Genomic DNA, 25,256 nt, shown 5'->3' with positions numbered 1-25,256 from the left:
TTTCCGCGGTCAAGTTAACAATCATTTCTGCCAAAAAAACCTGTAATAAATTAATCAAATGAGGTGAAATCATATTCAAAGAGTGCTCGATAAAACCAACCAGGAGTAGAGCTTCTTTAATCAAAAATATATTTCAAAACCAAAAAATTTAAAAATCCATAACTCGGAGTTTCATGCTCTAAGCAATCATCAGATGTAACTAAAAATTAAAAAGCTTAAATTAAAAAAACACTTACATTCTTTTGAGTACAGCTCTTTCTTCGGAATCCCCTTTCACTGATGACGTATACGATTCATTAGAATCACTCATGGAATCTCCTTCGCTGTCGTAATCTCCTTCTTGGAAACCTGCGTCTTCTGGCTCGTTGGCGTGAAGGAATTTCACTCGTTCCGCATTACCGCTACCACTCGGTTGGCGACCAAGTGTGGCGTACTTTCCGTCTGGAGTATCACCTGTCCGGATGAGGAGATCGATATCGCTTTCAGGTGCTCCGAGTAGGGCCTGGAAAACAAAGTTATGAATCAGTGAAAAGTGCTGTGGTTATTTGTAACATAAAAACAATATAATACCCAGCTTCAGATAAAGGAACTTATGCAAAATTTGCCTTAACAAAATGTTATTTATACCCTTTGGTTTGTTTGGAGAAAAACGATAAATAATAATTATCAATTATTACCTGTAATTTCTTGGAGCCTCCACCAGAGGCTGTTCCCCTCCGTGAAGGAGTCATTGGAAGAGGAGGTTTTTGCATGGCCGCCATTTGTTGATATTTCTTGGCCGTACCTTTCGACCATGTTCGCATCCTAAAGTAGGGAAAGGAAAAGAGAAAACCTCATTAGATCAGTTGGAAAACAATTGTGAAGCCATCAGAAGAAATATAGTCCTAGTAGGGAAGGGAAAGAAGAGAATCTCATTAAAAAACATTTTGTGAAGCCATGAAAAGATCTAGCATAACGGCTTCCTGACAAATAAAAACAGCAATTTTCGTGAAGAATCACGAAAAGACATAAAGATTGTGCAAAATGTAAAGAGTGTTATCAAAACAAGACCACTTAAAGAAATTCATTGACCTCATTTTGACCCAATCACCATCACGTCTTATCACAAAATCAGATTATGCAAGAATAATTGAACCAGAGAAGATTGGCCAGATTTTCTTTTTTATGAAATCAAAATATTTGTTGAGCTCAAACGGATCGCCTTAGAAAATAAATACTGGTGTCTAGGATTGCATAGTAAAACAGGCTTTATCAACGTTCCACAGACATTTTGAAAACAAACAAATCTTTAATCCCTGAATAGCGAGGCAGGATTAAGAACATAGTGAGCCACTAATTACTTGATAAGAGCTTAATTAGAAGATGAACAATCTATACTATAAAGGTCCTCATTATAAGATCATCTTTAAAAATTTCTTCAGGGCAGGGATCACATTAGCAGGTATATGCAAATTGGTCCATGCCCATGTAGCCCTTGGATCTCTCTCAAGCAAAGATGCTTTTTGCAGCCTTAAAGCGATCTTAGAAAACAATGCAGTGCAAAGTGATATTAAGTGAAGATATAATGACAGGCGTTCTTACTTTAAAGAGTTTATGTTGATGTTGGATTTAGTCCGGCGTCGATTGGACTTAGAGCTGGAATCACCAGAAATTGACATATTGGAGCCTTTAGGACTGTCTGTGGCGAAAGAATCTATTAAACGAAAAGATGTATCAATTAATCATATGAGTCGTATTATAAAATTTATCAGCATAAAAACCCCACTCATTTTCTCAATGGAGAGAATGGAATACTATGTTGTAAAGTAGTGTAATGAAACAAAGCTCGCGATTTGTTTTTCCATAACTCCAGAAGTTTGTTCGAAAGATTATATAAACAGACAGAATAAACATTTATTTCCGTGCGGTTACAACAAAACCTAAACATGAGCAAAGTGTATTATACCGAGATCACCCAAACGAGCAAGAGATATTCCTGAATGACGGGCTTCCAGCGTTTAGAGCATCGAGATCTGTTATCTGTGAAAATCTATTGTATGATGCGTACGTTCCCAAACAAAAAACAAAAAGAATTAACTACCTTCACTGCTCTGGCTGTGTAACGTTTCAACTGATGATCGTTTGTTTCTCAATGGTGATTCTTCGATCTTCTTCAGAACGTTGAACGGGACTAAACCTTCCGCGTCACCCGTCACGTCACTGTCCATAATACGAACACGCCAACTTGCTGAACCGGGCGGACGCCCTAAAATGTCGACTGTTTGTCCCTTGATAAGGGCGATTTCGTGTTCGTGACCGGGTTTGGGTGTGAAGTCGTCGGTAACGATGTATCGATCGGTTACGATCATCGATGAATTGTCCAATGAAAGCTGTTGAGAGAAGAAAGATTTGTTATATTCCGTGTCGTATAATTTAGGCTCCTGGTTTTCGAAGTAATGTTTGGATAGCTTGTTTTTAATGCATTTTATCAAATATGCACTATTCATTAAAGTGCAATTTAAGGTCTCAAGTGAAACTACCACCTTGGCAATTACTCCGAAACGAGGCAAGTATAATAGCGACGATTCTAGCGTCTTGATTATATTACTAAGAAGGCAAACTTAATGGGGATAACTCTATGACGACCTTGTATCCTATAAGACATTTTCCTTCCTTGATGTTCTTCTAGGGCCCAGGTTCCTTACCTTTCTTCGAACATTACTCTTTCGTCTTCGATAGGGCATTGAATAACATTTCACTAACTCACAGGTCTCTTTCTCCAGCCTCGCATAAAACAATCCTTCATCCGTCGACATTTTCGGTTTATGTTTTTGTTTCTGCTGTTGCAGTGGAGGTTTAGATTTCAAAATTTTATCGTATATCTTTCGCCCGTTACCCATTGTAATATCAAGTAGAATATCTCATCGACAAGGTAATATAAACACACTCAAACAGTCTAAAAATCGTTTTACTACAACAACTGCTTTCTCAACTGAGCCAGTACTAATTGCTCAATTGTAGAGAGAATATGTAGATAAGCCTTTCTGAAACTTATCTCTTCATAGAGAGTGAGAGAGGTATGTACAAAAAGCCTTAAATCCTATTTCACTCGAAAAAGTGACTTCACATTATTTAATTGAGACGATCATATAAACACTGAACGAGAGACAAAAGCGCGGAGATTGTATACATAGAAACGCAACAAGGCAACCGGTTTTTTTCGAGACTTTTCTAAAGGATATAAGAGGTCAATTTTCAAGAAGTTCAATTGACTGTTTTGACCGCTAAAACAGGAAAAGATAAGTGATAAACATATGAAGAGTTAAGGAGGAACACTATAATGTCGAGTGCAATTTCCGAGAAGGGACAACAATAACAGAATCAAGCAATCTGAGCTTTATTTGTAAGCTAATGTACGTTTGGTAAATGGCAAATGAAAGTGTATATATTGATGCTTTTAAATTCATCCTAGCTCAAACTATACAGATGACTGAATTCATATAAAGCCTTAAATTTGGTCAGAGATATATCTGTGTATCTTCGATATGTTCAAGTTCTATCCACTATTAAGACATTTACTTTGATGTAATTACAAACCAAGTCAAATTCGAAAATCAACCATTCAACTATAATATAACTAAGATTGAGATAGCATCAATTACAGTGTAACCTCTAGAGAGACATCTATCTCTAACACAACATTTTTTTACATTTTTTTACTTCTTTCTAATACTAATACAGTCGCAAACTTGTCAGATTCCATCAATAGCACAGTTTGAGCTTTCGGACAATCGTAAAAGAAAACCAGTGCCAGTTTGGTGTTCCTAAGGAATAAACTCCATTTAACTTTTCTGTCAAGACCCACCTACATACATCTAAATAAAAACCTGAGAAAAGTTTTTATAACATGATACACTGTATGGATGAATGTGTAAATCAAGTTTATGAACTAATCAACACCTCTCGTATAAATAACATCAAACTGAAATATCCAAATTCGTCTCGTTTTCTCCAAAATGAGAGATCTAACTCAGTAGGAATCAAGCTCGAAATTTATAAAGTTTCGACAATAAAAATCATGCATATAAAACCAACACAACTTCGACTATACCACATACAATGAGAGTATCAAGGTGAACAAATCAGATTATTAAACGAAAAACAACTGTCTGGAATTCAAAGTATCCAATAATCTTTATTAAGTGGGTGAAATCCTTTGGCTTATCATACTCAACGCTCTCACACAGAGCGAAGCACATTTCATTGATACAGTTTGAGAAACTCTGGGAATATTCATCAATGATTTCTTTTACATTTCAGTTGTGGTGTCAGACCGAGACGCATGTCTGTGCTGCTAAGAGTTAGACTACATAATTTTAACAGAACTCCTTCCCCTTGGAAAATGCTGTTAGAGGTTTACAAGCAAATACCTTCTTTAGAGCTTCCGAGGGTATCGAACTGATTTCATGCACTGTCTCAGTTTACAATCATTTGATCACCTTTTTTTAAGATAGAACCGAGTCCTCGTTATCAGCAACAATTTTAGAGATCATAGAAGAGTTACGCAGTCGTCATATAATTGTAACAATAATAAAGGGACTTACTCGACTGCAAATGGTGGCTGTGTCACAATCACTCAATGCACGATCGTTGTTGTATGTACTAGAAGAAAAAAAGAAGAAAATAATGAAAACACCAATATGATTTTAGGCTTTGGTTATTGGGTAGAAGGCCGACTGAGAAAATTAGGCACCAAACATAAGCGGTCGTCTAACACAAAAACTTGGTCAAAATATAAATTTATCTTCTGCTTCAGTCAACACTGGGCGGCATAATCTTTACACAAAGAGCAAGAGTCAAAATATTATTAAATTATTCAAAAGAATTTTGTCAACCTCTCTATGGCGCACGAACGCGAGATAATCCTGAAGTTAATCTGGTTTGCAGAGGCTAGAGGTGATTTCAGTCATCCTTTTTATGCACATCTCTGGGTCTCAAAAAAATTGTTACAGCGAAGAAGTGTTTTCATAGAGTTGGAGAGCTTCAAAAAGTTGACAAAAGCACTCCACCCTGGATGCGAAACAAAGGTGGAAAAGGCAAGCAGGAGGGTTCCAGATGACCGATTAGCAGTAAATGTGTTTTGTAGCTAATTCATTTTTCAACTTAGAACGAAGAGAATTATAAGGAGTAAAAGAGGTGCTAAGTGAGTCAAGCAACACATCGCGTGAATCAGTAACTATTCGTAATCTTGCTATTTCATGACTTCACTTGAAAATAGATTAAAACCCAATTGGCGATAGATGATGATGAGCAAAAAAGGGCGGTCATGAAAACGATTTGTGTCTCACTCAAAAGAATCAAGGGCTCTATGTCTATGCCTGAAAGTTTCCTTATTAAGAAACGAAGACCTAGTTTGAGGAAAGGGCTTACTCTGAACTGAAACTGATGTCAGCTTGACTCGTGCTCTTTCTGTTGCCTCGTTTCCGTGGAGAAGTTGGATAAAATGAGGCTGAAAAAAAGATAAATATATCAAATTATTAAGCGAAGAAAACAATTTTTCACTTTTCAAAGATACAATTTCGAAGCAATTTCAAGGTCTGTGCCACTGACTTTTAATTAAAGTGTGGATTGAAAGACTATAGTATCAATAATCAAAGAAAAAATTACTCTCTCAAATAAAAGCCTACCTCTAGCTTGAAGCAAACCAAATTGAAACTGTTGAGTCAAATTCCTTATTTCTTTGACCCACATATGCTTCACCTCTTCTGATTCAGCCTGAAGAAGAAAAGAAAAAGAAACATGAAAATCAAAGAGAATTAGCAACGAAATACGAAATATAATTTTCGCTTCTTTGTTTCAAAGAATGAAGCTTCCAACAGAGTTGAAACGACCCTTTTACCGATTTCTTACATGTGTATTTTTACCGCCCTATAAACAAAGTTTCGCTCAGAGGGTGGGTGCTCTTTCTTGAAAGAATAGTATGTAAAATATCATAAAACGTCAGGGAGCTCTCTAAATCTTCATAAAAAGTTTACAATACTTTGAGCTACATCAGAGTGGATTGAATTTATTAGCAGGTCCATTCAGCTTATTAACATTAAACCGGCAAAACATGTGTTTTAGAAAAAAAAAATTAATTATTCCCTGAGTGCATCGCTAACTTGACTTTACCTTACTGTTTATAACTTCCAGTTAGAACCGAAGCTAAAACAACATAGTATCAGTTTAAACGTTCGCAGTGAAAGAAAAAATACCCCCAAACAAAGGCTAAGCCCAATACGATTCATACGATCGAGCTCTCCTACCCCATCTAAAGTCGCATCACCATTGCCCCAGACGCAGCAAACTGAGACACAAATGAGCATAAATCCTTAAATTACCTTTATAATTCGTTTTTCTTCAGTATACGGTGGAGCACCCGTCCATACGGCGAATTTGCATTTATCTTCCGCCATATATTCTGTGATGCCCATCTCACTGGTCTTCAGTTTAGTTTTGAACTCGAAAGTACATTTGCCATTCGTATCTTTGTTTTCCTGCAAATGGAAATTCATCAGAAAGATTAAGATAACGACATTATTCAACTCATGTTTAAGAAGACGAAAATATTTCGTAAACTTCAGTTTTCCTAGATCATGGCGATAGCAAAATCGAAACGTTTAAAAATGTTTTACTTTGACATTTGCCACCTAATGGTTTCGTGAAACTTTAATATAAATCACGAAAAAATGAAATGCTTCATGAAAACTCGATTCGATTTGAACGATCAATTTTGATTTTAACTTTTCGGCAAAAAGTGAATAAGAATATCTTCACGAAGAATTTTCTTACCTTGCAGAATAAGAGAGCTTGTTCGAAGAGGAACACGTGGCGTTCTTTCGCTTTCTTTAAAATGTGTTTCGGATCGAAGATGGTGAAAGAGTCTTGTAACAAGATCTTGCCAAGCGTTTCGAGGCTTCCTTGTTCCTGTAGATGACGAAAATAAAAGAATTAATGAAAATGATAAAAATCTCTCAAACATTATCTTTCCAACGAAGCTGAAAAAGTGAGAGCTTTGGATAAACGAGGACTAATCGCAAGGATGAAAATTTGTAAAAAATGAAAATCCATAGCATACTAAATTTTCCATTTTGTCCATTCGCCACGAGGTGATTTTTGCTTTATACTTTTAAACTTTGCATGAACATTTCTCTAGCTTCACCAAGAAAAGTGTCTCGTACAATTTATGACATTTCATAATGCTTTTACTATCCGTAAAGGCTCATGTAACAAAATTTGGACACAAAGATACTTTGTCACTAAAGTTGATCCAGCATTGTTTTCTTAAGTAGATGTCTTAGGGTGGATGGGTTAAAGGGTCAATTATAGAATAAACGGAATCTCATAAAGCGATCGATTTTGAATTTTGAGTCAGTAAATTTGTATAAAAAATATTGCAGGATTCGAGCGGTTTGATTTAGATGTTTATATGAATTATCGATCCTTATATAGTCTACTACGGTCATGAGAAAAGACGATAAGATCATCCGATTTTTAGGTTCTGAATAAAGCCTTGAATTGAAAATCAAAGTCAATGAAAAGTTTTTAACGCACTAACGGAACCAAAGGCTTTCGACCTCGTGTAGAGTTTTCACGAAATTCAAGACTGCCTTATATAACACAATGTTGTGTTTGGAGAGCTTTAAAGAAAAGTCCTCTTGAGAGATTTATTGCGTTCATGAACTATCAGATTAACACGTGGTCATAAAGATCAATCATTGAGGTTTTATACTACGCTGTATTAGGTTCCTAACTTACAGTTTCTTGTTCGAGTTTCATGTTTCATGCCAAAAGAAAAGATTCTCAAAAAGATTTGTCCGCAAGCCGTACAAAATGTCTTTGCCAACATAAACATAAAATTGTTCCAATTTTTATCGAAAAGAAAATCAAATACTACAAACCCTCTTCACTCATTCATAAATCGAAAATTGTTATGTCGATAACTTGAAAATCCGACGCAAAGAAAAACGTCACTTATATCATAAGTCGGTGATGTCATCATCCGTCACATTTATGCGAGATAACGGTTTAGTTATAAGAACATAAAAGAGCTTTGCTAGACATAATTTAATAGAAAGAATCTATTTTTGAAACGATATTTCATCGTTTGCTTTTTATGGAAAAGGTGCAATGGAAAAGATTTCTCTATTTCTGTTTTTATGTGTTTTTGTGTATTTTTGAGACAAGGTTTCACTTGTGCTTCGATTTTAAGGTGTTTATATTCTTATAGGAAAATAAGTTGACAATTATTAAAGGGTCATAGCTCTTTTGTCTCATCATCTCATATCTTAATCCTTTTGTTTATCATAGCAACAGAGATGACGTCAATAATAGATACTATGAATGACCACCCGACCGCATTAGACGGGCCGTTGTAGAGTAAGTGTTTTTATAGAGTCGTGATCGACTCTAATATAAATGGATAGAAATAGAATCATAGGAAATTTGGAGACTCAATTGATCTGTTTATAGATAGAGTTCGTTTGGAACAATGTTGTGATTAAGCCATGAATTAAGTCACCCCTACAAACGTGACCAGCTTAATGTGACGTTTAAGAGTTTGGCCAGCAGCAATTGTAACTGTTCGTTTTGTAAGACAGCCGAATGTCATAGGCATCTTACAAATTATCCTTCGTCAATCCTGGTCGTTTTTGTTTCACCGCATGGGCCCGTTCGTCAGGGGGCAAAATCTGTGTTTTAACCCAATAAGATAGGGTTTTAAGGCTCGCCGAGACCATGGTCGAGTCCTTTGCCTACGAACGTTTACGAGCGGTGTAAAAGGAAGTATTGGTTCACACTTACATCGAATCCTTTGATCAAACAGAGGTACATAGCGTCGTTCGCCCGTCGTGGAACGCTCAACATAACATCCAAACCAGCCTGTAAAAGAGACATTAAAATTATCAATATTTTCTGTGGTATAAATTAAGGATTTCCTTATGCTTTCCGCTCGTAGTATGCAAAAGTGTTTTTTTTTTTGCAACAAATTCAGATTGCTTCAGTTGCAAAAAGTAAGAAGAGCCATTTGTGAGGTGAAAACTAGTGAAATAAATATAGAATATAATGAATTTTATAAAGCTAGATATATTACTTTAATTTTCTATCCAAAGATTGTCTTTCTTTAAACAATGTGAATTTGGTACAACTCAAAAAAATCCTCCTGTCATCCTAAAATCGCAACAACAAAGTTTCAAACTAAAATTGCCAAATTTACCAAACTCTTGTCTGATCGTCATAAATTTACAAGATACTTTGCTGTTACTATCTAGTATCTCACTGATCTACATTTTTCCAAAGATACTTTGCTGTTACTATCTAGCTTTCTTACTGATCTACATTTTCCCAACGATACTTTGCTGTTACTATCTAGCTATCTCACTGATCTACATTTTCCCAAAGATACTTTGCTGTTACTATCTAGCTATCTCACTGATCTACGTTTTCCCAGGCATGTTCCATTACCTTATTGTAAGTTCTTGCTTTTTGTTTCATATACCGTGTTTTCTCCGATCTCAAATCGGCAAAGGACTGTTTTTTTGTGTATTCGAAATACATGGAAGATGGTCTCCTTAACTTGTTTCCAATCTCCAAGTTGTTGTTATTAGTACCAGGTCGAAGCTTTGGCGATTTTAACGACGTTAAACTGACGTGGCGCTCTGGTGGCGCTTTGAGCCACGCTAATGGGTCCATATCGTCGGGTTTTGAGTACATGCTGACGACATGACGCCGTCGTTCGGCGTTTGAGCTCATACGTAAGCGTCGCTCAGCCATTGTTCAAAATAATTAATACTGATTTGCTCTGCGTTGTACCGTGTTTGTAAAAGTTATGTTTTTCCTTTTTCAAATTTCGCTTTTATTCAATTTTTCATTTTTATTTATTTGTTTGTTTGCTTGCTAATGAAGAAACCAAATTCAGTTCAAGCCAACAAATGTGACGCCTAATGTAATATCGACCCTCCCCTTCCGCCTCAAACCTGTACTTATTGGAGGAAGTTCAGAAAGACTTCAGGATACTGTTTAAAACCTTAAAACAAACAAACCAAAAGCCATCAATGTACTTCCGTCTTAAATTGATAGTTAGGTAGGAAGGCTTGCCTACTAGAATGACAGGCTCCCTCCTTGAAATTAATGTATAACTTACTCAATCATTTTAAAATCATTTTCCAAGACAGAAGGCCCCTCCCCCAATACTTATAACAATTCAAAACCCTTAGTTCAGAACGAATTCACCCGATTTTAATAGCATATTTTTGCAATACAGTTGACGCTCTCTAGTTCAACGTTCTACTATATTCGATACGCTCACTTATTCGATGAAAATCCTACTCCCCATGAAAGTCGAGTTAGAGAGCGTCAACTGTACATGCTCCAATCAAACGCAACAGGTTTTACAACACTTCAAGAGAATCAACTAAAGAAAGTACAAAAACAAATTTGAATTACATTTCCAACAAAGCATAAGACATTGTCAACCCATTCAGTAACCGCAAGATGACAAATCAATTCGTGCAAGATGGAAGAGCGAAACAAAAAAGACAGGGAAACCATAATCTAATCATACTGATTTAAAAACCATCTTCTCCTCGACCTCTTTCAGTATAGCACGATTTTCAAGACCCTTTCGGTATTCGAAACACTTACTGGTTAAATACCCCCTTTAATTAGCACTTTTGCTCAGGATTAGTGGAGAGTTGTACGGGATTAATATGAATTTCCATCTCAAAGATTGTGTCAATTTTCAAACGTCCCTAAGCCATAATTTTTCAATTTTTAATTTCAAGTACATTTTAAATACCATAAAACTATTCTTGAATACAGGAACGCACTTCCCTGAGGCATCATAAAAAGCCACGCGTTTCATTTAGAAAGTACTTCAAAAATACAAACCGCAGAAGCATGCAAATAGTAACAATAACAATTTCACCATTAAAAAAGGCCTCAAACCCATCAAGACAAAATTAATGACAATTTTTGACATAAACAAAAAAGTCACATTGAGATTACAATCGTTCTTATGTACTTTCTGTAGGAGTTGATACATCTATTATCGATTTTCAATTAAAAATAGAGGTTTTCATATAAAAAGTGAATGTTAAGCATGGATAATCATGGCGCTCAGGAATGCTACCAATTATTGCTTTTTCTAATAAAAGTCAGGCCAGTCAGACACCGTAAACTACAAGTCATTCAGCTCGTAGATGAAAGTACACGTTTTTTTATATAAGAACAAACTATATAAGAACATAAGGCTTTCCGATGGCAAAAATGTTACGAACAAGTTAAGAACATTTTAAGGCTTTGGAGACCCTAAAAACCCAATTTCTTAGGAAAATAGGCAAAAATACTCTCAAAATGGTGAAAATAAGAACATGTTAAGAACATTTTTAGGCTTGAAACTCAAAAAGTTAAAAACATCCGAAGGCTTCAAAAACTTTGCATGTTCTAATAAAAAAAAACGTGTACAGTCGATTCTAGTTTATTCGAATTTGTATCATTCGAAACTTTTCATAATTCAAACTAAATCTCAATTTTCGTCAAGAAGTAGTCCTCAAACTCTTTAAACAATATGAAAGAATCAGACTTTCTGAGTTCAAATAAGCGCAAGTCAAGTGTAGAAGAAAGTTGAACCTCTAACTATAGTACAGGACAAATTCCAAACGTTCACTTTATCGTAGCCTTTAGACATTCAAAAAACATTCATCTTGCATCCACTCACCGACCAACTCACGGTATAAGCTTTCATATAATATTCCATCATCAACAATCATCAACAAGTTGAACTTGTTTTATCAAAGGTCAATGAAAATTGACTTCCAAAACCATACATTACGTGCTCACGAGAGAGAGTTAAGAAAACTTTTTTTTCACAACTCAAAAGCAAAACAAAATAAAAGCTCGCAATATGATTTTTTCAATCAACTGACCAATTAACGAACACAACAATAACAATATGAAGGTATCATTAATGCCAGACATAATGACCCTTTAATGACACTGTTAAATATCAATTAAAAAGAACAATGAAAACCGCAATAAGAGACCATCCCAAGCCAAAACATTTTGTAACTACAAAATTGCCGTTGACGAGAATGGAAGATGAAATTATATTTATCTTCCCTTTTACCTCACAAATGGCAATGGCAATATTCTCTGGTAGAGCTATTTTTCGCCATCCATAGATTTTGAAAATAGGTCAAAACAATGGAGAAACAATCTAATAAGAAATGATGCGAAGCATTGCTGACCAAGATATCACTCTGGAAACTCTTTCAAACATTTGACATCTTTAACAAAAAAAACATACTATGCTTTCTCGCAATCTCATGTCAAAACACAACTTTAAAAATAACCATCAAAAGGGTGTAGGTAGCTGAATTAATCAGATGGTATCTACAAAAAATTATGAACTAACTATCCCAATTCCTCGGCGGAAGGGTCATCAAATGAGCCAAAGTGACCTCAAACAAATCGGAAAAGAGATTGTAAACATTCGACTTTAAGTATACTTCCAATATTACAGACTACGGACTATCTTTCTTTTTTAGTGCTTCACCATTTTCTCTTGTCCTAGGTCATGATAGCATCTGAAATCATATATCACGCTTTTAAAAACCTTGCTTTCCGAAAAACATTATCACAAATTACTACAAAAATGATCTAGCTAGCGTTGAAAGATAAATAAGTAAGCAATTAAGAAAATATGTATCCAGGATACAAAATGCAAGAAAAGTGAATGCAAATGCATACAGTAATCAAGAAGACCAGATCCGTCGAATGTCTAACGAAGTAGTAACTTAATATAAACACAACTTAACCTTCAACACACAGCAAGAGTTTAAGTGGTCGATTAAAGTATTGAAGTTTACACAAATTAAACTTATTCAATGTTGACGGCGGACGTGAATTTCGAATGACGCAAAAGCGCGAAAAATAGAAAATTCACCGAGCTGCGATATCTTTATAAATTTATAAAGGTGTTTGCAATGTTTAATGGCCAGCAGGGCTTGATTCTTGGACAATGTTTAATTTAATCGGCTGACGTAACCAAACGTCATTTTAATAAGCTGATAATTATGACACGTAAAAATCGTTGAAAGAAGCCTACAACGCGTTCACTAAAACTATGTTCACTAAAACCCATCGAAAAACAAGACTTTGGTATCCGGGAAAACTAAAAATCAAAAGCAGACGAAGCTTGATGAAGAGGGATCTTTTTAATCCAACCATATGTCCAAGTTGAAGATAAAAATCATGAAATGAAGCCAGATTGAATTCAAATTTTGAATTTCCATTTTTGCTGTTCACTTCGCTTAAGTTCACTTCGCTTAAGTTCTTTCCCAATTTTGCTGATTTGCAATCTTATAATCTGGCTGACACGAAAATGCTACGAACCAGATTTAAACGATTCATAGAAATACTTCCTTGAATTTCAACCGTTTCAACTGACTCTACAAGTTTCAATTTCCGATGAAACCAAAACAAGAGCTCAAACTTTACATAAAAAGCTCTGCATCAGGTCATGCCAACGAAAGCAAAAACATTTTCAAATAATAATATCCTTGATACCCCACTGAATTTTTTTATCTTTTCATTTAAGAAGCTTAAAAAAACGTTATAACAGTAATATCTAGAAAAGTTTACTCTGCCATATTTCATTTGAAACCTTTCAAACAACTTTTGAAACGATTCATATGCAAGTCAAATATTTAGATTAAGAACCTTTTCTTTTCAGCTTTCGTAGTGAACTTACTATGCTACTAACGTTTCTTATATGCAAAACTTTTTTTGGATTGAAATGAAAAAAAAGACCCTTTTAGAATTTGATATTCTCTAAAATCCAGCTCCTATTTTTGTCATCTTCGTGTGAAAAATCACGAATTTTTCCCTCCCCCAGTAAAAATACACAGAATTCTTTTTTCTTTCCTTATTAAAAATAGCATCTTTTAGCGACAGGGAAATAGACTGAATGCAAATATAACCCCTTTAGTTGCGTTGGCACAAGGTTACCCGTGGTTACCAGTTTTTTTCCTACACAAAAATCAAGGTTCATGCATACCTTTTTTTAAGGATACATAGTTTTTATGTAAACGTCTTTTATAAAAACATCCAAAATTTTTGGAGCCTTCGGAAGTTCTTAAGTTTTAAGCCTAAAAATGTTCTTAACATGTTCTTATCTTCGCCATTTTGTGAGTATCTTTGTCGATTTTCCTAAGAAATTGGGTGTTTTGGAGTCCGCAAAGCCTTAAAATGTTCTTAACTTGTTCTTAAGATTTTGGCCATCGAATCCTTATGTTCCTATTTAGTTTGTTCTTATTAAAAAAAACATGTATACTGGTCTGGAAAAAAACAATCGCCAATAAACATAAATAGATATAGTAGACTGGGTACCACCTTGAATTGAAACCCACAATCCTCAAATACACAGTTTTAATCTCCCTATCCCGAACAAATCTCCTGGTCCCGCGTAGGCTCGATAGAGAGTACATGCAACGAAAGAACACAACAAAAAATGTTTTCAAGAAACTTTTCGATTGGCATTATCCTCTTCGAATCTACAAATTTCACCAACTATTTCTTGACTGATTTTGACTTCAAAATGAAATCAACTAAAGTGACATTTATGCGAGAAAAACATCAGAACAAAAACAGCAGAAATCAATCGAAGACAGAATCCCTTCACCTTGAGGTGTCCATTTTCAAAACAACCTCCGATATTTTCCATAAGAACAAAAAACAAGAAAACTGAAAAAATCTTTTGATTTGAATTAAAAGTAGAACTTGTGCTTTCCCACAACAAGACGTAGAAACAATACAGCCACTGCCTGACTTCTTCCATCTCCAAGGAAATTTAATTAAATTTTCACATCACTGTACAAACAGCAAAATATCCAGGAATTGAATTACAATATCTTATCCTTTTCTTCCTATTTTTAACGGCTGATCCCTCTTTATAATAATACACTCTCTTAACGTCAAAGACGACTTTGTAAATTCATGTTGTGAGCTGCTAGTCAACAAAGCTACGAGGACAGCCTCATAATTTAGCGTAAATTCCTCTTTGGTAAAAGAATAAATTTTGAATAATTTCCTTATGATAACACACTCAAACAGAACACATCATGTCAACTGATAGATTGTAACATCTATTCATCCTTCTTCTCTCGTCAAATCTACACTCCATTCACTGATTGAGTGATGGTAAACAGATTAAATGTGGTAACTGTCATTTCCACTACGATTGTAAGACTATTTGTAAGAAGAAACAGTGGTAATTTTGGTGCTTTTAACTGTAAAGAACTGAATGGCATGAATACTAGTTGAAAGGTAACTGGATGAAATCTTAAAAATGATGACTTTCAAAATGTACTTTTGAAATCAGTATACTCCATCTAGAATTTAAATATCAGTAATTCCAGTCCGTTATTCTTATAAATATCAGTGAAAAAGACTTGATATTTCAAAGTGAACTTGTTGACATGTTGATATTGTATAAGGCAAGAAAAAGACAAATCATCCTCCATGATTACATGCAACACAATCTTCTGCTAGTGAAACCATCTTCTTGTCAGCCTCCAGACTTTCATTTGCCAAGAGATTAAAGCAAGCAGAACTGTGTAAAGTTTGGGGGTTCCAAGACCGAGAACACTACGTTGGAAAGAATCGTCTAGATACAAAAAGTACCATTCAAAAATTAGTACAAAATAAAAGCCCATTAATAGTGTCGTACAAGTGTCAACTCTTGAGTCAAAACTGCCAATTGACTCAAACAGCACGGTACACAGGTACAACAAAATACATAATGCAATAGAAATCTAAACAGATCAATATACTATCAAACACAAAACTGTTCCAAAACAAGTCTATTCAAAAGTCAACAAGAAATCAAGTTGTAAATCCATGAATAAACTAACGTTCGTACTAAACACAACAAAAGTATAGAGAGAAGCAAGAGTAGAGAGAAAGATACCACTCGAAGAGTAATCAAATCAAACGAGTAACAAACGGAAGCTGCAAATAATCTGACATTTAGAAGTTCCGTTGTCACATGGATGGTATAGATAGAAAAACAATTTTATTATAGTGTATAGTATTGAGATAAAGATATCACTAAGGAACTACAGCATCTCTACGTACATCTTTTAGACTATATTTAAAATGTTTTGTATTGAAAGCCCTCAGTTCCTCTAATTTTTGTAAAAAGCATTAGAACAGCCATTAGAACAACTTGAAAATACCTTTTAAGAGCGGTTCATTACTATTTAGTCAAGATGGCCATCTCAAAAATCTTCACTCGATAAAACATTACAATGTAGAGCATGGAAATTGGGCTTTATTTGATAGTAAACAAGAAAACATCACAGAAAAATCGGCATTTGAGAAGCGTGCTTACAAGAAACCAAGTCTACATTGTCAAAATCACACTATGAGACACAGCAGTGCACTATTGAACCACTGTGACGTGAACATAACGTCCTCTCTTAATTCGTATGCACATCCCCTGTACCTTTATATAAAGTCATTACAATGCACCACACTAAAGCAAGTATGTATTTGGATAAGGATATGGATTTAAACACTGGCATAGTATTGTACAGTTGAGTCTCCATAACTCGAATACCCAAGGGGGAACGCAAATTAGTTCGAGTTAAGGAAATTTCGAGTTATGGAGACAAGGTATTGTTAATTAAAAGGACCAGCAAAATAGTTCGAGTTAAAGAAACATTTGAGTAATAGAAGTTCGAATTATGGAGACTCCAGTGTAATAGAAATATACTGAACTGTTAAAGATGGAGAACTGAAGACATAGATACAAGTCCCTCTAAATTTACGTACTCATTTTCAACTCACATCTAGAAGAAGAAACTCTGCCTCTAAATTCATATAATCTCCATAGAAATAAATTTCAAAGATAATTCAGTATTCTGATTCTAATTTAGAGATTAGTACAAAAATTATTGGATCCCTTTCCTTATCTATCCAACTACGTCCTTTAAAAAAATCTCCGAAGAAAAACGTAAAATATTATTCACAGAGAAAACATACGTTTTCTCGATTGTAGAGAAAAATATATCGATTCATTTTTTCAAAAAATTTCGCAAACAAAACATAAAGACGAGATAAGACAGATATAAGATATAGCGTTCGATCGATTTACAGTTGATATTTCAGTTGTATAGCTCAACCACAAAAAATAGATTAATAATTGTTATATATGTTCAAATCGTTTATTCGTCAGCGAGACTAAGAAATCTTTGTTTGGGTTTTTTGACTTGATTAGCGGTTCTGTATAATAATTGGATTTTATTTGTATGGAAATAAAATCAATACAGTAGTTGACCTGAATTTAATGACAAAATATTTCAAACAAAGTGAGGCCAAATAGGACCAAACTATCCACAAAAAACAACAAATCTAAGACCACCTCCCTTCAAAAGACACTCATTTTTCACGAGTCTATTTCTACATATTTAAGGCCCACAAATTAATTTTTTTTAACAACCATTTTTCACTTTTCCATTTTCGAGCAAATTTTTCACATTTTCATTTTCAATTAAAATCAGCATGTACACTAATATTTCTTCTCAACAAGTTGGAAAATATCTCGTCCCCCTTTTTAATCGGAAATTTTCTTTCCTCCTCCCCAAAAAACAACATTTGCAACAAAAAAGATCTCCATATCAACGATATTATTACGTCTTCACTACGAAAATTGCATCGACAGACAAAATAAAAAAAGCAGAAATTAATTTCTATTTTTCTCTTCAAAATTTTCATCCTTTTTATATAAATACTCAGCTTGGGAAAAGTAATTAAATATTGTGATAATATAAAAAAAAGGTTGTATCATTTTTCATTCATCCCATTCTATCATCGTTTGAAAACTTGTTACAATATATGCTGTATTTTACTACACTAAGAGATGACTTAAATACGAGCTCATAAACCTCAAATAATACTTCATTTAGTGGAGATATTATCTATCAAACTATGCTGATTATATAACTCCTTGATAACCTTTTTTAAATGACCTCAAAATGGCTCTTCTTTGCATATGGAATTAAAAAATGTAGATAGTAATATAACGCTACGCTGTAGACATCATCTACATGCTGTCCTATATTTGCACACCTGAAAAATATTTTTGAAATGTAGGTAGAGGCTTACCTGTAAGGACCCATCTACATCATCACAACAAGACAGTAAATCCTGCAAAGAGAGACGATAAAAAAATGAATTGTCGTTTAAAATACATTTCCGAAAATCAAGAATATCATACATCAATATAAATTTCAAGGGAGCAGATCTTATTTCCAAGACACGCCTAAAGGCCGGTCTCCACTTGCGCGCGCTGCGATCGCACTTTTTCGAACAAAGCTTCCACGCTATTGGTCAAAAGAGAAATAAAGCTATTCCATTGGTGCGATCTGACGTAACGGTTGGATAAAGTTGAAATATGTTCAACTTTGTTTTCTAGCGCGCGCTACATTTTTATGACGTAATCTTTTTTTCCAAGCAAAAAGGATGAAGCCAAAAGGTGCGATCGCAGAGCGCGCAAGTGGAGACGGGCCTTAAGATTACCAAGACAAAGTTTTTTATTCAAAAGCCTCACCTTTAACAACAACTGGTATTTAGTTATTCTCTGCACAGGTTTGATAAGATATGCAGCCAATGAGAGGCCGAGGTTCTTTTTCTGTTGGAGATCTTCGAAGAACGTTTCACCGTGTTCGATCAACAATGAGTTGGAGTCCGGTTTGTTGGCACAAAAGTCAACATACATGTGGAATTTGTCCGCCTGTGTGAAAAGAGAGAAATTTGTTGTTATTGTTGTTATTATTATTATAAAGAACAGGGTTTCATACCCATGTAGGTCCTCTCTAAACCGGTCTAACAATACTGTAGATCTTTTTAATTTACAATTTGTCAAAAGTTATCTTTCCGAAATTATAGTACCCAATGTTAAGCTCAATTTGTAGCATTTCCCTACTATATATGGAGTGTTTTTTACACTTAGGCAAATTGACTGAAATTGATGAATGTACAATGTAGATAGAAAACACGATCTTCTTAGATTTAAAACTAAGTTCAATGAGAAAAATAGAAAAAGATTTCCTTACCCATTCGATAAAACAATTTCCAACATTTTCAGGACATTTTTCATATTTTACAAGTTCACGCAAGAATACCCTGGAAAAGGAAAAAAGCCAATTAAATGTCGCTGAAAAAAAAAATACTAAATGCAGAACACAGTGGCATGTTGTATTAAAATCAAAAGATGAAATCATATCAAATTTTTAAAAAGCCTGTCACTTTAAACACCTAAAAACTCAGATAGAAACACGAACTTCTGATGTTAATAAACGAGACCACCAGGTTCTCTTTATTTTTGCAAACACCTCAAACAAAACAATATTCTAAGATACTTGAATTTGTAACCACGAAAATACCCAGATGTGACAAAAAATAACAAAATTGGTCACATACATGTCTCAATCTCGGAATTTCGCGAAAAGACCTGTTTCTGAGATAAGCAGGTAATCTTAATTGGTTTCTCTTATTAGATGTAGTATAATCTACGCAGTGATAAAGAAATAAAAATATCTTATCCCTTCAAGTGAGTGTCTTTTCACAAAATCATCATTATTCTTTCTCTAACTCTAGTCGAGACTTGTTTAGCCTACCATAACCCTTATTGAGAATAGAAATTCTTTCGGGTTTTTGGCTTGCAAATATTCTACATTCAACGTGAAATGGGGAGATTTAGAGCAAGCTTTAGCAACAAACTATGACAAAAGACAAATTAACCAATCAAAAACAGTCACATACTTGCTATGAAATTCGTGGATGTGTTCGATGTTTCCAAAGATGATATCTGAAGCACCTCTCAAGGCGTTTGGCAAATCTGGACTGCTGTACATTGGTGTCAAGAAATTCTAAAAGAATAACAAATGAAAATCCCGTCTTGAAATGTTCATGTTTTTAAAACCAGGCAAGATTGAGATTCTTACCGTAGCTTCGTGTAATGCCGACATACCTTGTCTAATTCCGTCATAGCAACTACCTGGTCTGCAAAGTAGTTAGAGCGATTTTACTAAACATCTTTTACTCGAAAGGTTTTATTCATAAATATTGTTGCTATGGCGAAATTAGACAAGTTATCTTCTATTATTAAGGGTTTAAATACACTTTGGTTCGGTGTACAGAACATTACGAGAAAGTATTAATTGGCAGCCTTTTTGAGACTTAACTCCCCCTGAATATTCAAACAGATTCAAAGAAGACATCGGAAAATAAAGATCGAGAAAAGTAAAGCTTCTTACATCAATACAGCACTTCATGTCATCGACGTATGCTCTTTCGGTTTGAATCAATTCTTTAATGATGAACCTGGAAACGAGTTAAATATGATTTAGATTTAGCTAAAATCCAAAGTTAAAATATAAACCAATCGCCTTAATCTATAGTTGGAGTGGATTGCTGAGAACCAGATATTCACTGGAATAGCCAAAAGATGCATATATCAATTCTAGGTTAAGGTTAATCCATGTAAATGCTTTGGATTTCGTTTCAAATAGACTAGCTAATAATGCTGACACAATTAGTAGATAAAAATATCATTCGTATGTAAATAAGAAAAAACGATTTTGAAAGATCTAAAGAATTTGGGTTCTGAATGCAAGAAATACTAACTCGATTCTCTTGACGCTTCTTCGTTTTTCTTCAGAGATCTCGTGAATGCCACTATCATGCGAAACGTCCCTTCTGGCAACTTTAAGATCAGTGTTGGTCAGCTCAAACACGGACAGCGATGGCCACTCTTCTTCATCCTTCGGACAAAAGAAATGGTATACAAACGGTTGGTATAATTTCGGACGCAATTGGACAGCACATGATGAGGTACAGATTATAGATGTCGATGATTCGTTATACATAGTGCACTTAAAGTTTATGAGTTTATTTTATAATATGGAAAACGATGTATCTTTCTGTCGTTTTAAAGTTCAGTTTTCAAATGAAGTCAAATATTATGAAGCATCAATTCCAAATAGACCATTTTTTGAAGATAATAAATATTTCAAATTTTAATAATGCTTTCGCATATCCTCCCCAAAAAGATGAAAGTGTTGTTTTTGTTCTTCGCCGAAAAAATCAGTTTTTATTCATTTGGGTATTAGAATGTCAGGAAAATCTCAGAGAGGAGACCATTCATTGTCACGTTATTTGATTCAGAATGTTTTCAGTGAAGATCTCTTTACAGCAGAATTACATGAATGCTTAAATGTCAAAGGCATGCTGGGATTTAAATTTAGGACCAGCTGTCTGGAACTTCCTATATAAAGATCCTTAATATGAATGAAGTGAGGTGATTTTATTCATACGAATTTTACTATGAGCTGAAGATCGATACTGCTATCAAATGTTTTTCTAAAACCTTCCTGATATTGTTTTAGTTCGAATTGATTCTGTTTTTAACTTTATGTTAATCGATTTTTTTCCACTCTAAGACCCGCGGATATTTTATTACCAAAAAAAAAGAAAGAAAGCGATGGTGTCAAGTACTTTTCACATGAATTTTGAATAAAGAATGACGAAAAACAAATGACACAAAAAATACCCAATAGCCCTTCTATTTAGTCCGTTCTTGAGAATCCAGGATCACCTTATAGGACCCAACTAAAAGTAAAATGTTGAACTGGATGCAACTTACAAATTTGAAACTAGTCACGTGTGCTTTGAAAATCTCTGGAAAGGAGTCATAGTAGGCTCTAACACTTGGACTGGTCAGAATCTCTTCCAATATTGCCATAGAATGCATTGACCATGAAAATAACCTTCGCATCAGTTTAATATTTCCAATTCAAAATTCCCAATTTCAAATTTCAAATTATTCTATTTGCATTATTCAAATCCAATTTTTTCTATTTATATTTTTGATGAAAATGGTGTAAATTTGGTGGAAATAAACAAAGTCAAACCAAAAGATTATTACATGACGGAATGAGATGTTAAATCGAAATCCACGAAAAACAATAGAAGCGATAATGATGGGCAAAAATTATTATGTTGTGATAAAATATGGTAGAAATGCCAGAATTTTAGCAAAATAAAACTCGACCAAACTAAAGCAAAAGGAAAAACGAGCCAATATATTATTGTTCTTTTACTACATCCATAAAAATAAACAAACAGTGTTTCCCACAGCTTAACAAAGGAAATAAGATTTTCAAAGCAAACTCCACGAACACAGAGACATCAAAGATCATACTTGATTTTCCATTTTAATTACCAAAAGATTAAGAAAGAAAAACACATGAAGTAGATTGTTATAAAAAAAGTTAATCAGATACTTCTTTTAATTAAACATTTTATGATCGATGCGACCAATTAAAATTGAAGATCTTTGTTTGTGAAAAACGCTGGAATGAGTGACGCAACGCGACTTCCTTTTAAACGATGAAAAAGACTCTACGACAACATAATGATTAAGCAATTGTCCACCTCATTCTGCCAGCATTTTGGAAATTAATGTCAATCAAAAAATCAAATTAATTTCCGAGAACGCCAACCAGAAATTAATTTTCAATCAAAAGCATTTTGAAGCAGTAACGTGGTTCGAAAGGGAATGTTGTCAACAGACACAGTGAGGCGCCCCGGTGGCGGTACCATTTCATTTGCTACGCCAAAAAGTCGTCAAATTACCAGAAAAAGCCTCAATCAAGTCAGATTGTATGATGTTCATAAACAAAAACCTACATTAGTCTATGATTTTGTGAAATTGGAATACGATCTATCCAGCCTTCTAGTTGCGGGGTCAACAAACCGAAATTCCAAAAGGGATAGAAACATAAACCAAAAAACAACACCAAAATGTTACCAGCAACCTCAGAGAATAAATTTGACAACAATTATACAATACTCGCGCAACTTTACAGAAAAGAGGATAAACAGTAAACAACAGCAACAACAACAAGGAATATGTTGAAAATGATGTAGATAAAATCCATCATCAGAAGATAGAAATATCGCCAACCACGCATTTACAACGTCTCGGTAATCCAATCAACTGTTACTTTAACAAAATGCTGATGTACTCATGAACTTTTTATACTAAGAACTTTTCGCTGAATGAAAAATTACGTTTCCTTCTATTATTTTGGAGGGAAGAAAGCAAAAGTGGGAAGTGATAGAAAGTAGAACAAGAACGAAGAAATAGGTTTGAGTGTGTTGGAAACACGAGCAAAATGTATTTGAAAGTCTGTGAAACTGAAACAGAATTGCAACAGCCCAAGCAAAAATAGAAGACAATCATAGCAGTTTATCCATCCCTCCATATATATCCACTCAATTTTTTTTACAAACGAAATAAAAAAGTTTATAGTAGAAAATATCCGTGTATTTTGTCCAAACATAATGTCGACGTTTTGAGAGAAAATTGATTTGACCTTTAAGTATTAGTAAAGGTCATTCTTAAACCGTTTACACTTTTTTGTAACTTGATTGCAATCATTATTTTTCGATACAAAACTATCGTAAAGATCCTAGAGTTGAAATATTTTCTCAGGAAATAGTCTGAGCGATACATCTTTGTTTGGCTCAGTTATCTTGGGAAATTCTGTAAATGTTTATGACGTAATCTTTTAAATCTAATTTTCAGAGTGTTTTTATATGTTTTTCTAAAATCGACTCAAAAATTATTCCAATTGTAAGCTCCACCCTTGAGCTCAATCAACTTTCGCAAACACATGTAATCAGAAATATAAAACTTAACCTACAGTACGTTCAAAACAAAATACTTTCATTTTGCATCTTTTTCTTTACTTCATTTCTTGGAAGTTTTCAAATTGACAGTTTTAAAATACCAAGATCTTATCAAATTGTATTGGTATTGCTTATTATTGCAAAAAAATTTGAAAATTTTATTGAACTTAAAATGCACTGAATGAGACACATCGAGGGTGAATAAGATTGGACTTCCAAGAGTGCAATAATTTGATAATTGCTCACTAGAACCATTCTTTCGCATTCGGTATGGGCGTAGTAATACTTGCTTAAGGAAGAAAAACATACCTCGTAAGCAGGCAATGTAGTTTCCAACTTCTTTTCCAGTGACTCGCGATATTGCTTCATGACTTGCTCCAAGTCTTTGTATCTCTTATCAATGGAGGTTGCCAACTCACTGATTGCAACTCGATGGTAATGTATCCTGGAGATGTGGTCGGATGCTTGTTTGAGCAGCTTCTTGACGCCATCACGAATCTGGATGAACATCGTTCGATATTCTTCTTCTTTCTCCAGATGTGTCTTTTGCTGGTCTTCGCCTTCAACTGAAGAAACAATATTAGCGAGTTTATGTTTTTGCACTTCTGAAGACAGCAGAGTGACTGAAGTGATTTGGGATAACCCAGAGTTCTGAGCCGCAAAATCGAAGATGTCGTCCTCAGTTGATTAGGTTTTAGACAAATCCGAAGCTAACCGTCTTCGTCACGGTAGAAAAACATACCAAAAACTCATTATTAGGGAAAAAGCTAAACTCCTAAAAGATAAAAAGTTTGTGCTGTCAATCTGACGAAGAAAGTGATGATGTTGCATGTAAGCAAAGATGACATTGGAAAGCTAGAGGAGCGTTTTCTACGGAAACAGTCTGGTTTTTGCCAGTAGTCTCAAATTTTGGACAACTTTTCTCTAGCTTAAATTTGCCAAATACTAGTGAAAACCAGGGGTGTTTCCGTCGAAAACGATCATGAATTGAATAATGTAACAGAATACTGACCTGTTTGTGTTTCTTCCGCTTCATTTTGTAAACTATTGAAACCTTCACTGAGAACGGTACCTTGTTCTTGAATGATGCTCAATGTCTGTGGAAAAGAAAAAATTATCATTAGTTGAGACTAAATAAGGTTTAAGAGTCAGTTGATTACCATAGACAGACGACGAAGTCACATCAAATAAATAGTAACTGCAATACATTATATTTTTTCAGGAAAATTGTGATAGAAAGCTAAACTGATATTCAATGTCGTAGGACAAGCGACTGTAATGATCAAACATTAAATACCTGCGTCACTTCTTCTTCGAAAGTGACGAACTCAGCACAGTTGGCCAACACATTTTTTCTCAATTGAATCTGTTTCAATACAAATGCTTCTTGGCTGGTCACTTGCTCTACCAAATCCTGCACTGTGATCTCCAAACGGCCGACCGTACCTATTGTGTGGGAAGAGGGTAAAATAATACATCCA

General features: G+C 34.5%; 1 protein-coding gene across 11 annotated transcripts in view; it reads right to left on the bottom strand.

The window, feature by feature from the left end:
• The window catches only part of LOC136805057 (kalirin-like), an 88,041-nt gene that overhangs the window by 19,994 nt on the left and 42,791 nt on the right, over positions 1-25,256 (bottom strand). For all 11 annotated transcript variants that reach the window (XM_067061602.1, XM_067061600.1, XM_067061596.1 and 8 more), the window contains 19 exons: positions 25,073-25,221; positions 24,788-24,872; positions 24,085-24,341; positions 20,707-20,843; positions 20,337-20,403; positions 19,843-19,949; positions 19,134-19,203; positions 18,629-18,811; positions 18,184-18,225; positions 8,821-8,898; positions 6,811-6,945; positions 6,360-6,515; positions 5,667-5,754; positions 5,410-5,488; positions 4,584-4,641; positions 2,081-2,369; positions 1,582-1,693; positions 678-804; positions 237-502 (listed from right to left, as the gene is read on the bottom strand). In XM_067061602.1, coding sequence (XP_066917703.1) covers positions 237-502; positions 678-804; positions 1,582-1,693; positions 2,081-2,369; positions 4,584-4,641; positions 5,410-5,488; positions 5,667-5,754; positions 6,360-6,515; positions 6,811-6,945; positions 8,821-8,898; positions 18,184-18,225; positions 18,629-18,811; positions 19,134-19,203; positions 19,843-19,949; positions 20,337-20,403; positions 20,707-20,843; positions 24,085-24,341; positions 24,788-24,872; positions 25,073-25,221 — 2,485 coding nt within the window. The remainder of the gene's footprint in view (positions 1-236; positions 503-677; positions 805-1,581; positions 1,694-2,080; positions 2,370-4,583; positions 4,642-5,409; positions 5,489-5,666; positions 5,755-6,359; positions 6,516-6,810; positions 6,946-8,820; positions 8,899-18,183; positions 18,226-18,628; positions 18,812-19,133; positions 19,204-19,842; positions 19,950-20,336; positions 20,404-20,706; positions 20,844-24,084; positions 24,342-24,787; positions 24,873-25,072; positions 25,222-25,256) is intronic.

This window comes from Clytia hemisphaerica, unplaced genomic scaffold (genome assembly GCF_902728285.1).
Source record: "Clytia hemisphaerica strain Z4C2 unplaced genomic scaffold, Clytia hemisphaerica genome assembly, whole genome shotgun sequence".
NCBI lineage: Eukaryota > Metazoa > Cnidaria > Hydrozoa > Leptothecata > Clytiidae > Clytia > Clytia hemisphaerica.
This window is presented reverse-complemented; position numbering and strand designations above follow the sequence as displayed.